Here is a 15,962-nt window from a genome sequence, read left to right as displayed (position 1 = left end):
ACTGTACTGTCATCATTAATTCTGTCTCCATTCCACTCCTGCCCTCATCTTATTTCCTCTAATTTGATAACCTTTGGCATGATTTTGCATTATTTTATAACCCATCTCTCTCTTCATTCTGATCCTTTCCAATTTATTCTTCTGATGCTACTTCAATGATCTTTCTGAAATCAGAAATTCAACCATCTCACTCTTCAGCTTAACATATAGTGACTAATTACATTATTTTATAATACTAACAGAAAACTCTCCTCTAACAAGAGCACAATGTTACACAGAGTTGGCAGACAATCCAGCATTTCCATTCCTAGTTATATATCCAAGAGAAATGAAAACATATGTCTACATAAAGACTCATACACTTGGTAATAGCAGCATAATTCATAATACAAAAAAAGGGCGAACAACGCAAATGTACATTAGTTGCCCTAGCTGGTCTGGCTCAGTGGATAGAGTGTCGGCCTGTGGACTGAAGGGTCCCGGGTTCGATTCCGATCAAGGGCACATGACCGGGTTGTGGGCTCAATCTCCAGTAGGAAGCTTGCAGAAGGCAGCCAATCAGTGATTCTCATCATTGATGCTTCTATCTCTCTCTCCCTCTCCCTTTCAATCTGAAATCAATAAAAATAATTTTTAAAAAAAGCAAATGTGCATTAGCTGATAAATAGATAAACAAAATGTGGTATATCCATACCATAGAATATTATTTGTTAACATGTGTCAATACTACCCAAAATGATCTACAGATTAATACAATCCCTATCGAAATCCCACCACATATTTTTGCAGAAACAGAAAAATCCATCCTAAAATTCATATGGAATCTCAAGGGACCCTGAATAGCCAAAATAATCTTGAAAAAGAACAAACCTAGAGGACTCACCCTTCCTGATTTCAAAATTTACTACCAAGCTACAGTAATCAAAACAGTGTGATACTGGCATAAAGATATATAGACCAATGAAATAGAATAGAGAACCCAGAAATAAACCCTTACATATACTAGTATGGTCCAATGATTTTTTACAAGGATGCAAAGACCATTTAATGGGGAAAGGACAGTCTTTTCAACAAGTGGTGTTGGGAAAACTGGATATCCACATGCAAAAGAATGAAGCTGGACCCTTCCTTACCTGACATCATATACAAAAATTAACTCAATACGGCTTGAAGATATAACTATAAAACTCTTAAAGAAAACACAGGGAAAAGGCTTTGTTGCATTGGATTTGGCAATGACTTCTTGAATACAACACTGTAAAATAGTAGGGAAAATATACATATACTAGAGGCCCGATGCATGAAATTTGTGCAAGAGTAGGGCTTCCTTCCCCCAGCTGCCGGCACCGGCTTCCCTCTAGCACCCCTCTAGCACCCGGGACCCCAGCTCCCTCTGCGAGGGAGGCCCCGCCCACCTGCCACCGCCCTGCCAGCAGGTGGCCTGGGCCTCCCTCTGCAGGGTGATCATGGGGCGATGGCCAGCCCCAGACCAATCACATCGCACCTGCCTTGGCTGGCCTGGTGCCAGTGGGTGTCATAGCGTGGTCGTCCAGAAGGAAGGAAGGTCATTCAGTCTAATTAGCATGTTACACTTTTATTATTATAGATATATATTTGTATAGAGCTCTGTCCCCAGTTCCTGAAATAGAACTCCTAAATCCCTTGGAATTTCCTGGGTGATAGTGTCTTTTGTTGTAATAAGGCTACTCTTAGTGAGCTCCTGAGTAGCTTCAGGATGGGGGCTGGTCATCAGTCTTACGGGACAAAGCCCTGTGGGGTCTGTGCTAATTCCAGTTAGTATCAGAATTAAAATGAATTATAGGCCACCAACCCAGCTGGTGTCAGAGGATTACCTGGTGTGGAAAAACCACACATCTGATATCAGAAGTACTGTGAGTATATGAGTAAAAGAAAAATGGAGTTTTTCCTGCTCAGACACCAAAGGCGCAGGCAACAAAGAAAAAATAGACAAACTGAACATCATGAAAATTTGAAAATGTTGTCCATCAAAAGACTATCAATAAATTTTACTATCTACAGACCTCCCACATATTGGAAGAAAATATTTGCAAACCATATATCTAATAAAGAATTAATAATATCCAAAATATAGAGAGAATTTCTAAAGCACAACAATAAAAAATGATTCAAAAATGAACAAAGGACTTGAAAAGACATTTCTCCAAGGAAGATATATAAATGGTCAATAAGCACATGAAAAGATGCTCAATATCCTTAATCATTAGGGAAATGCAAATCAAACTGCAAAGAGATACCCATTAGAATATCTACTAACAAGAAGACAGTAGGGGGAGGGAAGAAGGAAGGGAAAGAGGGAGAGAGGGAGGGAAGCAGGGAGGGAGGGAGGAAGAAAAGAAAGGAAGAAGGGAAGGAGGGATGGAGGGAGGGAGATAGTTGTATACCCATGTTCGTAGCACCATTATTCACAATAGCTAAAATGTGGAAGCAATCCAAATGTCCATTAACAGGTGAATGAACAAAATGTTCATACACACACGCACACACATACACACGAATATTATGAAGCCTTAAAAAGGAATGAAATCCTGACATATGCTACAACATGAATGAAGCTTGAGGGTATTATGCAAAGTGAAATAAGCCAGAATGAAAAAGACAAACACTGTATAATTCTACTTAGGTGAAGTCCCTAGAATAGTCAAAAAGCAGAATGGTAGTTGCCAAGGGCTGGAGGAGGCAGGAATGGGGAGTCATTGCTACATGGGTACAGAATTTCAGTTTTACAAGATGAAGAGTTACGGAGATGGATAATGGTAATGACTGCACAATATTATGAATTATTTAATACTACCACTTAACTGTACTCTTAAAAATAGTTAAGGCCCATGTGGCTCTGTTGGTTGGAGTGTCATCCCATACACCAAAGGGTGGTGGGTTCAATTCCCAGTCAGGGCACATATCCAAGCTATGGGTTCGATTCCCGTTTGAATGCATACGGGAGACAACTGATCAATGTTTCTTTGTCATGTTGATGTTTCTCTCCCTCTCCTTCCTCTCTTCTAAAAAATCAAACTATTTAGAAAATTAAATAAATAAATAAAAACCACTGCCTAAAATACATGAGTATGAGAGCTATTTAACTCATCTGTGCAAACATCTAAACCAGCGGTTCTCAACCTGTGGATCACGACCCCTTTGGGGGTCGAACGACCCTTTCACAGGGGTCACCTAAGACCATCGGAAAACACATATATAATTACATATTGTTTTTGTGATTAATCACTATGCTTTCATTATGTTCAATTTGTAACAATGAAATTGGGGGTCACCACAACATGAGGAACTGTATTAAAGGGTCGCGCCAATAGGAAGGTTGAGAACCACTGGTAAACCAAACATGAGCAATTAAAATAGCCCCCCCCCCACCCCCAGCAAACAAGTTGGAAAGAAACAAAAGGCTTTAGCAAAACAGAGAAGTGCTCACAAAGGGAGCTGTCCATTCACCTTGGCTTCCCTTAAGTATCTATCAAGGTAGAGAGTATAAAAGTATCAGTATGTAACTGAAAGCCTGCAGTGGCCTTCTTCCCTGCCTAAATCTTCTAAAACAGGGTTGCCAACGGGTCACCACAACATGAGGAACTGTATTAAAGCAGTGGTTCTCAACCTTCTGGCCCTTTAAAACAGTTCCTGATGTTGTGACCCCCAACCATAAAATTATTTTTGTTGCTACTTCATAACTGTAATTTTGCTACTGTTATGAATTGTAATGTAAATATCTGATATGCAGGATGTATTTTCATTGTTACAAATTGAACATAATTAAAGCATAGTGATTAATCACAAAAACAATATGTAATTATATATGTGTTTTCCGATGGTCTTAGGCAACCCCTGTGAAAGGGTCATTCGACTCCCAAAGGGGTCGCGACCCACAGGTTGAGAACCGCTGGCCTAAAGGAACAGGAACTAATACACTCACTACAGAAGAGTTCATCCCGCAGTCTCAAAGACTACTCAGAGTAGTAAATAAAGCCTCCCAAAATTAGACTTCCATGTTTCACCTCTCTTATGCCCTATCTCTAAGTTCATCACTAAAGGGACAACCCCCTCAAAATTGGAACTCAGCTGCCCCCTCAAAATTAAAAATCCCTGTTCAACTTCTCCATTATCATCCTAAATGTAACTATGTAAGCAGAAAAGCAACCAAAATCATGACCTTTTTTCTCCCTGTAGTCTCCTCCTGCTAAATGTAATCAGTTACTAAGAATTATATGTTATTTGGTATAAAAGAGGTGCACAGGCACCTCTCCTGGTTCACTTCCAAATTCTGATCAATAACATTACCACTTATCCAAGTTCTAACCTTGGTATCATCTTTATAAGAAATGAAGATCGGCAAAGTTAACCAATTGGAGAGAAAATAAAGAACATAGCATTTACTGAGTTCCTACTATGTACTTGTCACTTTGCTGGCCTAGGAAGTGGGTTGGTTATACTATTTTCATTTTATAAATGGGAAGAAAAGTTAGGAGTTTCTCAAATATTCCTTTCCAGTCTAACAGTTCAGATCTTTATCACTTCACATTTACAGTACTGCTTGTCTCCTCTACTCCAAATCTGTTTGGTATAAAACATCACTAGAACAATCATAGAAAAATTTCATTATATCACATCAAGTCCCTGTTAAGGGCAGTGAAATGTCTTCTGCTTCTCTCTTTGCCCACTGACTGGCCCAGAGCTTGCTAGATATTTCTTGTTTAAAACCATCCCATAGCCCTAGCTGGTTTGCTCAGTGGACAGAGCACCAGACTGCGGACTGAAGGGTCCCAGGATCAATTCCCCTCAAGGGCATGTACCCAGGTTGCAAGCTCTATCCCCAGTAAGGGGCGTGCAGGAGGCAGTCAGTCAATGATTCTCTCTCATCATTGATGTTTCTGTCTCTCTCTCCCTCTCCCTTCCTCTCTGAATCAATAAAAATATATTAAAAAATACAAAATAAAACCATCCCATGATTCCCCACCAGCGAAGGTGTAATGAGCCCTGGAAGCAGAAAGTAATAGATTTAATATAAGACAGAGGCGTTGAATCTACAGAATGCATGTGAAAAAGTCAAGGGCAATGCAAAAGCCTTGAAGACAAAGTAGAATCTCTCCAAGACATTTCACAGTTCTGACTCCACCTAAACCAGCCCTCTTTGGGGAACAGGGGTGCTAAAATTACAATGTCTGGGTTTTAATCCAGCTCCTCCACTTCTAAGACTTAATCTTTCCATGCTTCAATTTCCTCCTCTATGTAAGTTCAACTAGGCCTCTGATCAAATTCTTCCATCTTCCCTGACTATCCATGTCCAAGTCATTCTCCAAATGTCAGCTAAACGCCCATTTCCCTTGCAAACTCTTACTGCATGACCTTGACCTATCACTCCATTTATTGGACTTATAATAGTACTACAGCAAAGAGTCTGAATTACTCATTTTAATTTTTATCTGTAATCATACATTACCATGCCTCATTTAATTATTTCACTTGTGTATGCCATACCCACCACCAATGTCCCACTCATGAATGACAATGACACTACACACTGCCTCACGTGATCATCACTGGCAAAACATTATTAACATCAACAATTACTACCACCATTTACTAAATACATAGCACCAGGCACTATGCTAAGTATCTTATATATTTTTCTGACCTCCACTCTTCATAATTCTTTTAGGTAAATCTGTCTCTGTTCCCATTTAAGGAAGACCTTACCCAAAGCTACAGAACTACTGAGGATGGGAGTGAAGAGCGAGAGTGGGTTATTTCAAACTCAGCTCTGTCTACCTCCCATTCTTTTTAAAAAATATATGTATTTTTATTTATTTCAGAGAGGAAGAGAGAGATATAAACATCAACGATGAAACAGATTCATTGATCAACTGCCTCCTGCATGCCCCCCACAGGGGATGTAGCTCAAAACCCAGGCTTGTGCCCCAACTGGGAATCAACTCCTGGTTCAACCACCGAACCAGCTGGGCATCTACCTCTCATTCTTAACTACTACATTGTACTGTTTGGTCATTACTTTGGTCATTTCATATCTATGTGTTACATCTTCTCTCCTAAATGTCAACTGTTAACACTAACAAAAACTGTGTATTTCTCTGACCACTTACAACTTAACCCATTCTTAATAAGTGAGTCAGACTCAAGCCTTTACTTTAACTTATTTAATCCTCACAACAACTCCGAGAGATAGTAATAATTTTGATTGCTAGTTTACAAATGAAGAAACAGGCATGGAGAAATTAAATAACTTTGTCCCAAATCACACAGCTGGTAAGTAGTGAATCTAAGGGTGAAGTGGTACCTGTAATACATTACTTCATTTATTCACACTTCGCAACAATTTTTATTAAGCATTCTTCAGGGGTGGGGAGACAGCAGTGAATAAACCAAAATCATCCCTGCTCTCATGAAGCTCACAATCTTATTTTCCTATATTTTCATTCAAGAATCACCCTCTTAAACACACTTAAGATTTCCATACAAAAAAATATCAAATTTGAAAATAAAAATGAGTATCAAAGAAAGAGCGGGGGACTTGAAGCCAGAAACCCTTGGATAAATTCCCAACTTTGCTATTAGACCCTGGGCAAATCCCTTCTCCTGACTCCCTTCTCCATTTCATGACCTGTATGAGGTAATGTGTAAAGCTGGGCACCCAGCAGTGTCTGGCACCTTCCTATTCACTCGGTAAAGGAATTTCCCTCTTTCCCCTTCCCTCCCTGCAGGGACTTCATCATTTGTGTCGTCCCTGAGCACATGTGAAAAGGCTACACGGAGTTACATCAAGGACGACAAAGTGGCCAATGTCTCCCTTCCCAGGGCAATTCTCACTCCAGATCCCCATCGCTGTGTCTCCAGTTTCAGGCCATGGACTACCCTGACGCCGATAAATCAGGTTACAACTCGGGAGTGACAGCCACTCACGTTAGGGCCTGGCAGTGTCTGCAAAGGGCTCCCGATGACCTTCTTTAGAAGGAACTGCAGTTTCCGCTGGGGTGGGAGGTGGCCTCCCGACCAGACTGCACTCCCCGCGCGGGAGAGGCGGCCCCGGGGAGGATGTTGAGCCGCTGGCACAAGGCTGTGCCCTCCATACCGTTTTTCACTCGAAGAGCTCCACACCTCTCCTGCCGCCTGCCAACCAACCCCCTCTTCGGGGCTGCAACTCCACTCCTCCCGCGCGGGCCTGGCCGAGGCGCCTACGGCCCAGGTCCCCCACCGCCCGAGTGACCTCCGCCCGGGCTCGGGCAACTCGCCCTGGCCTGAGGGGCTGGGGCGGGCCGGGCGGCCTGACCTCTCTCGGAGCCTCCCTTCCGCCCTCCCGGTCAGCGGAGCCTAGAGCTGGCTGCTCGACTCCGAGCCGGGCCTGCCAGGGGAGAAAAGCCCTTACCTATCTTGACGACCGTATCCGCAAAGCACCGGTCCAACTTCCTGCCGAGCTCTGAATCCGACATGTTTCCCACCGGAGCTCGGCTTTCCCCACGGCCTGGCCCCGCGCTCTGACTCCAGGCAAGTCTCGCGAGAGTTGGCCGCGGTTCCCAGGCCTGAAAGACCCGCGTCGGCGTGCTAGATATCGCGAGATGATCTGAGTGCTTCCGTTTCTACCAGTTTTTTTCAGTTGGTCGTCAAGGTGACGGGTTGCTGGGAGGCCCGAGGTGACCCTGACCTTGGAGCCGCGCCTACCTAAGGGTTGTGAGGCTGACAGGTTTCCTAGCTGGCACCCAGAGCCCTGTCTGGAAGGTCCTTGTTCCGCACCAACTCCCGACGTGGGCCCTGGAAATTCCCAAGACAAGTGAGGGCACAGCGCGTGATTTATTCATTCATTTAACTTCCTCACCTTCACTTTTCCTATTGCAATGAAACTTCCACCTGCACCACTTACATAGGAACTGCTCTGGCAAGGTCACCTACTGCCAATCAAATGGAGGCTTTTTGGAACTCTGTACAGCATTGGACACAACTGCTCCCACCTTCCTGATCCTCCTTGTCTCTGCCTTCTCTTTATTCGTTTGGACACGCAGTGCACTAGTCTTTCATGGTCCTCTGGCTCTTCTCTTTGGGTGTTGTTCCGGGGCTGCCTTTTCTCTGCCGGCTGCTTAAAGAGTGTTGTTTCAGCCCCGCCCGCGTGGCTCAGGGGTTGAGCATTGACCTATGAACCAGGAGGTCAGGGTTCAATTCCAGGCTAGGGCACATGCCCCGGGTTGTGGGCTCGGATCTCCAGTGTGGGGCTTGCAGGAGGCAGCCAACAATCAATGATTCTCTCTCATCATTGATGTTTCTATCTTCCTCTCCCTTCCTCTCTGAAATCAATAAAAGTATTTTTTTTAAAAAAAGAAGAGTGTTGTTTTGCAGGACTCCTTCCATCAGTACTCTGAGTAATTGCACAACTGTCAAATTCTACATATCAAATGTCTACCCCAAGCTTCCCATTCTTGAATCAGCCTCCTTGCTGGTATAACTGATTTTAGTCTTCCTTCCTCATTTTCATCCACCATCCTACAAACAAATATCAATTTGACCCTATTATTCCTTTGATTAGATGACTCCCATTCATCTATTGGACATATCCAAGCTTCAACAAGTCCATTCTAAGAAGCCTACCTTAAGAGACCTTAGAGCCCCCTTCATCGTTTTGTTGTCCCAGGAGCTTGCCTACTCCTATAATTTGCTATATTGTATTGAAATATCTCCTTATAGAAGTTTATATCTAGGAAAAACTAGAAGCTCATTAAGAGCCTGGGCTGCCCCTTCCCCACCTGCACACTCCCAGTTCAGAGCGCAATGCCTTGGGCAGTCAGATCTTCTATGAAAGATTTGTTGAACTGAATCAAATTCATTCGCCCATTTATTTTTTTCGTCTGTCTTTGGCAACTTTAACAGCAGAACTGCTGCATTAGTCCTTGCTATGATGGAGCCCCTTCTTTCAAGAAGGCTTCTTCCATGGCCACCCTTCTAGCACTCATCTGAGCTACATATCAGATTGTATTGAAACTGTGTGTCTCTTGGATGTGACTGTGAGCTCCTTGAGAATGGAGGCTGTGCTTTGCTGGATCCCCCACAACTAGCAAAGAACCTGGTATATATTGGATTTTCAATAAATGCTTTTTGAATGGATGTAAGAATAAATGGATTTATAAATAAATGTTTGATTGAATGAGGAAGAGAAAAAAGTCTTTGTCCCAGAAGAACTTTATAGTGTAGCATTTATGTTGAAATGGAAAAGGAAACTTAACTTCACTAAATACCTCTGATGTGTCACAAGTAGCACCAGGCATCTCATATAATTCATTTTTCCTCACAGCAGGTTGAGATTAATGTATTTTTTACAGATTTGGAAACTGAGTATCAGGGAAATTAAGTAATGTGGAAGATGCATTGAATAGATTTAGAAACAGACAGAGGCATTTTTATTGGATCCAAGAGAGCTGTAAAGTTTTGTGGAAGGCAGAGAGCAAATTACAAAAGCAATCAGAGGCAGATGGTATAGTATGAATTCTGGAGCCAGGCTGTCTGGGTTCAGATCCCAGCTTTGCCATTTCCTAGCTCTGTATCTATCATTCTCTTTCCATGCTTCTTTTTCCAATACGATGTTTTATGCACTGCTATATCCCTAGCAGGAGAACATTATCTGACACATAGTATCTGCTTGATAAATGTGTGCTGGTTGAGTGAATAAAATAAATGAAAACTCTGGAGTTTTGATAGTTCTTGGAAAACAAAGACCAATACAAGTGAGAACAATATTTTAAAAAATAGCAATACACACATTATAAATTTTGTTACATTCAAAATGTTAAAAAACACACACACAGATATCTTGGTGCTAGAGAAGGGAGTTACAAATATGAAAAGGGGGAAAGCATGAAAGAACTCTTTGCTGTTGGATTGGAATTCAATGTATGAGTATGAACACATGGCACTTAATATAATAGAAATAGATATAAAAGTGTGTGTGTGTGTGTGTGTGTGTGTGTGTGTGTGTTTCCTGATCTTGTTTGCTGAGAGGCCCTGAAGGCAATGACACACCCGTAGCAATAAGCAAGCCTAGATCTTGGCTCTAAATACCATTCTCTACTAAAAGAATCTAGGGCTCTTTGGAAAAACAACTCAGAGTCCAGGGCTGGAGTAAAGAAAATATGGGATGACCCTGGAACAACTTCTTGAGTCACAAAGTAAAGAAGTCTTTATTTTTTTAAATATATATTTTTATTGACTTCATACAGGAAGGGAGAGGGAGTGAGAGTTAGAAACACCAATGAGAGAGAATCATTGATTGGCTACCTCCTGCATGCCCCCCAATTGGGGATCGAGCAGCAATCCAGGCATGTGCCCTTAACCGGAATCAAACCCAGAAACCTTCAGTCTGCAGGCCCACGCTCTATCCACTGAGCCAAACTAGCTGGGGCATAAAGAAATATTTAAAGGATGATAGTATCATGTCAAAATGTTTCAATAACTGCAATCTGCCTGAAGTAGTACTTGGTTCCCAGTTGGAACTCTGCGTAAGTCATTATTATTATTATCATTAGAAATTCTCTAACGTGTATGGAACAAGTTTCACAAAAATAGAAGTTGCCTTTCAAGTGGGTTAAGACAGTCTTGTAATAAAGCAATTTCACAACAAGAGAGCCAGCATCTTTTTACATTGGAGAGAAGAAAAGTGAAAAAGCAAAAACTGTCTCCTAAGTACACTGATTTTAGTTCCAGCTGGTTAATCAACTCAACATAAGCTCTTTGTTTAGTTTACTAGGTTGTAAATCCAGCTTCATTAACACAGATTAGAATATTTTATAGCATAGCACCTGCATAAAGGACTTTTAGATTCCAGTGGGATTTTTTTTTCAGTTTCTCTTCAATTAAACACTAATTCTTTTATTTTTTAAAAAACTAATTCTTAAAGAGAGATTCACATTTTTTTGTTTCATATCTTCTTTCTCCAAGAGGGGTCTTATACTGTTTTGCACCTTCAGTAATGTGTCCAGAGTCAAACAGCTTCTTTGTTTGGTTCCAAAGTCCAGACACCCCTCCCCCCCTTTTTTTTACTCGTGCAGGTAATATAACAAGCATACAGAAAAGTGCTAAAAACAAATACAATGCAACAAATAAATTGTTTTAAAATGAACATCACTAGCACGTCAGGAGCCCACTCGCCAGTGTGTCCTCTGTCAGGTCATAGCCCTTCCTCCCTGCTAGCATAACCACTATCCTGACTCTTTGTTACTCATTAACAATATGGTTTAATTTTACCTGTTTTTGAACTTTCCATAAATAGAATCACACAGTCTATATCAGTGATGGCGAACCTATGACACACGAACTCATTTTTTTGGTTGATTTTTCTTTGTTAAATGGCATTTAAATATATAAAATAAATATCAAAAATGTAAGTCTTTGTTTTACTATGGTTGCAAATATCAAAAAATTTCTATATGTGACACGGCACCAGAGTTAAGTTAGGGTTTTTCAAAATGCTGACACGCCGAGCTCAAAAGGTTCGCCATCACTGGTCTCTATGGTATTTGACTTATTTTGCCCATTATTATGCTTTAAGATTCATCCATGTTGCTGTGAGTATGGTTCATTCTTGTTTCATTGTTATACAGTATTCCGTTACATTCTGTTGTTTTAAGTCATCCAGTCTGCGGTACTAACCTAGCAGGGAACACACTAGATTGGCTATCAGGAGAGCTGGTTCCCAGTCTACTCTGCGGCTAACTGGTGGGTGTGTACATGTAGCAGCTGTCATCAAATGGGCCTCCCTATCAGCTCTTCCTTCAAATCCTTGCATTTGCTTCTTCCCCTTATACCTTTGGGCCTAATGCTAGTAATGGCTCCCACTGTTACTTCAAGGTATTACCATCCCTCTTGCTTTGGAAATAGTAACTTCATTAAATTTCCAGTTTCCCATTTTGACTGTACCACGTGTTTCCTGCCAGGACCCTGACTTCTAAACCTAGGAGAGGTCCTTTCCCCACCTCTATTCCCTACCTGGCCCTACCCATCCCTTTGTTTCCTTCCTAGTGCATATCACAATTTGCAATTGTCTTCTCTATTTATTTACTCCTGTCCTCTCACCACCCCCAACCCATTTCTCCCACCAGATGGTAAGTTTCATTGAACAGGGACTTCACTTGTCTCATTATCATTATACTAGAGGCCTGATGCACGAAATTCGTGCAAGGGGCTCAGCCCTCGCAGCCCCGGCTTCATCCACAAGGTCACCCAGTCTAATTAGCATATTATGCTTTTATTATTATAGATTCCTAGTGCTAGCACAGTGTCTGGTACCTTGCAAGCATTTACTTAATATTTCTTGAATGAACGTATGAATCAATCAACGCACACGGAGCAGGAATGATGTCTTTTTCAACTTTACATCACCAGCACTAGCCAAACCAGGTACTAAGTGGTGTTTAATTGATGTTCTGTGTTTTTTTTTTTTTTCATGTGTCAGTACTTTTAATGTTGTATACATAAAATTATAGTAAAAAGATGACTATGAACAAGATGTAGCCCCTCCATTTCCATGGTCAGCTCACTGCATTACAGTAAACCAAGTTTATACTCCACCATCAAGTGCGGTTCTCCCATTAGTTCACTTTGTGACGGGTCATTAAGAATATCTTCAAATCCAATAGTCTCATCATTGGCCCTCAAAATATCCAGTGAAAGGGTTGAGCTTGGGAGAAATGGAAGACGCTGAACCTGTTGCACTGCCTTGAATTCCATTTGCAAATTTAGTGGAGCAAATAGACCCTGGATGTTTCTCAGTGTGGAAAAATTCATTGTATCTTGGTTGAGCTGGAAATTTTTTTCTGATAATTCAAGACGATGACTGGGTAAAAGTTCATGTTTCACACAAGAAAAACCTTTTCGAAGAAGATCATGACTTTCAAAAGGTCCACTTGCTGATAGCTCAGGAACTGGAATACTGGCCTTTAGCTGAGATCCAAGTCCTCTGGTATTCATCTTTAGCTCACTCTGCAAACAGCCTCTCCAGCCCGGCCGATGTTCTGTGTTCTCATGTGGCCTGCCTTTGAAGCCAGTGGGCCCCCGTATGGGACACAAGCTTAAGAGTAACAACCAGAGAGATTGAAGTGTAGCTTTGTGCTCAGTATATGTTTGAATTGACCTTAGAGAGAGTTTGAGTCCGAGGGAATGCTTAGAAAGTGCATTTGAAGCCAAATTTTCTGCATTTACCTGCAGTTGAAGGTACACTCAAACTCCGGATACATGGATTTGTGAAAGAGCATGAGTTTGAGAAAAATAGCTTCACTGAATGAGTTTGGATTTAAGCATGGGAGCTTGAGAGTGAGAGTAGGTGTGAGTGAGAGTTGGTGCAAGTATAATAATCATAGTTGGAGTATTAATATTTCAAAGGCCAATCAATACCATACCTTTGTTCACAATACAGCTCCCCTGGCTAATTTAATGTCAAGTTAGCTTTGATTTTTACCTGGATTATATGAACTCAGCCATAATGAGGTTATGTCTATCACTTGCCCATTCTGTCTGGTTAATAATAATTAAAAAAAAAGGATTTCTTGGTCAGTGCAATTTGTTTGGTAGAGAAAATATTTCTAAATATGGGATCCAAGGTTGAGGGAAGGCATTCTTGGCAGAAAATATGTTAGGTAACCTCTTCTTAATTTCTCTGTCTCACAGAAGAGATGGGTGTTTTAGCCCTGAACTGGCACTTAGATCTGTCTGCTTCTAAAGTCACACCTTTATCTGGGAAGTTGATGGGCGGGTTTCAGAGGGTCTTTCCATGAAACCTTGAAACGCTATATAAATATTTATGTATGAGTGCATATCTTTTTTCTTCCTTGAGTCCATAGCTTTCCTCAGACTCTTAGAGGAAACCAGAATTCAAAGAAGGTTAAGAACTACAGTGGGGCCTTGACTTACGAGTTTAATTCGTTCCGAGACCGAGCTCGTTAAGGAGCTCGTTAACTCAAATTACTCTATCAACTCAATGCAAAAAATCGGCCAAGAGACAGCTGGTATCTCAAAAAACTCGTTAGTCGGGACACTAGTAAGTCAAGGCCCCACTGTATTGACTTAGAGCCAAATACAGGTCTTGGGGAGGATGCCAGTCCCTCCAGCAGAGGGCAGTGGCGCCCACATTCACTGACCTCTTTGACCTCACAACATTGGTTATCAAGAGATCTGAGAGGTTGAGCCAGGTAGGCCTGAGCCAAGAGTATCAAAAGAGAACACCGACCTGCCCCTGTTCTTCCTGTTGGGTTGGTTTTGAAATCCCATTTCCAACCCGCAGTTGGATATGTAAGCTCTCAAACAGTGGCTCTAGGGAAGACCATCCTCTCCCATCAACTTTCACTGGAAAATTCTTCTCAGGGACAGACACTTTTCTGAGCTCTGTTGCTCCTTTGTCACTGCTGGTTTTTCTTGCTTCCTTTATGGACATGGTTAGACCACCAGAACAAACACTAATTCAGAGGCCCTGGTTGGAAGACATTTTTCAGTGGAAACATGAATGAACTGACTCTGATTCTCAGTTGGATGCCTATGTCTATGGAAAAATCACTTAGCTCTTTATTTATTTATTTATTTATTAAAATATATTTTATTGATTTTTTACAGAGAGGAAGGGAGAGGGATAGAGAGTTAGAAACATCGATCAGCTGCCTCCTGCACATCTCCCACCGGGGATGTGCCCACAACCCAGGTACATGCCCTTGACCGGAATCGAACCTGGGACCCTTCAGTCCACAGGCCGACGCTCTATCCACTGAGCCAAACCGGTTTCGGCAATCACTTAGCTCTTTAATGAACATTCAAAGCCTTTGAGAACGGTTTCACTCCCCCTTCAAGTCTTTTGTTCCTCTCCCTCTCCTTGTTGGCCAAACTATTCCTGCAATTGTGTTGGGTTTCCCAACAAGCTCCTGAAGAAGTCACTCCTTCCTTCTGTTTTCCTTATCTTTTCCATCCTTCAGCCCCTTTTTCTCCCCCATGGAGCCTTCTCTAGCTGAAAAGAAGTGGAAATACTAGTAGAGGTTAAAGGCTCTGAAGGACTGAGAAAACAAGCCATACAGATCATTGAAGGGAGAGTTTTATAGGCACAAGGAGCAAGTACAAAGGCCCAGGGGGTGCAGTGGGGGTCTGCTTGGCCCTGTAGAGGCACAGCTTGACTGGAACAGTGTGTGCAAACAGGAGATGAAGTCAGAGGGGTGGCGGAAGCAGATGGTATAGAACCTTGTAGGCCAGGGCAAAGACTCCGGTTTTACTCTGAGTGAGATGGGAAGACAGAGGGTTTTGAGAGGAGGAGTTGACACCTCTCCCTTGTGTTTGATAAGGACAACTCTGCCCATTGTACTGAGAATGTTGGGACAGAGGCAAAGGCAGAGAGCTAGGTAGGAAGACTATTCCAGTCACATAAGAATGATGGAAAAGGAGGCAGTGAGAAGAGGATGGCTTCTGGATATCTTCTGAAGGTAGAACTTAGGGGATTTGCTGAAAGATGAGATGTGGGGTTTGAGGCGGGGAAAAATAAAGGAGTTAAGAATGTTCTCAGATGTGTGGTGTGGGCAAATAGAAAGATGGGAGTAACAGTGAGATGGTAAAAATGGAGAAAGAAGTTTGTATGGGAGAACAGAATTAGGATGTCAATGTTGGCTAGGTTAAGTTTGGAGCTGCCTAGTAGACCCAATTTATGTGGTGCCCATATTTCCTCAACCCCCTCTCCTCCTAACCCCCTTGACTGCCTACTCAAAGAGGAGCCCTGGCCACCACAATTAATGGTCTCCTGATAAGACCACCAGCTGACTCAGTCTCCCTCAGGTGAAGGCCAGGCTCTAGCTCACCTCCATTATGCAAAAGCTCCAGGCACCGGACCCAAGTGATCAGACACACAGGCTATGGATCCTTCCAACATTTCTGAGCCCAGGTTACGTTCTGAACCAGAG

General features: G+C 42.2%; 1 protein-coding gene and 1 pseudogene across 1 annotated transcript in view; both read right to left on the bottom strand.

Annotated features, from left to right (window-relative positions):
* MINOS1 (mitochondrial inner membrane organizing system 1) overlaps nt 1-7,571 on the bottom strand; it is a 28,091-nt gene extending 20,520 nt beyond the window's left edge. Inside the window, exon 1 of the mRNA XM_005883032.2 lies at nt 7,427-7,571. Coding sequence (XP_005883094.1) covers nt 7,427-7,490 — 64 coding nt within the window. The 5' untranslated portion in view covers nt 7,491-7,571. The remainder of the gene's footprint in view (nt 1-7,426) is intronic.
* Nucleotides 7,572-12,466: 4,895 nt separating this feature from the next.
* On the bottom strand, nt 12,467-13,035 carry LOC102245389 (annotated as a pseudogene).
* Between the last annotated feature and the right edge of the window lie 2,927 nt (nt 13,036-15,962).

Source organism: Myotis brandtii, unplaced genomic scaffold (assembly GCF_000412655.1).
Source record: "Myotis brandtii unplaced genomic scaffold, ASM41265v1 scaffold754, whole genome shotgun sequence".
Lineage (NCBI taxonomy): Eukaryota > Metazoa > Chordata > Mammalia > Chiroptera > Vespertilionidae > Myotis > Myotis brandtii.
The sequence above is the reverse complement of the archived record's forward strand: the minus strand, read 5'-3'. Positions and strand labels throughout refer to the sequence as shown.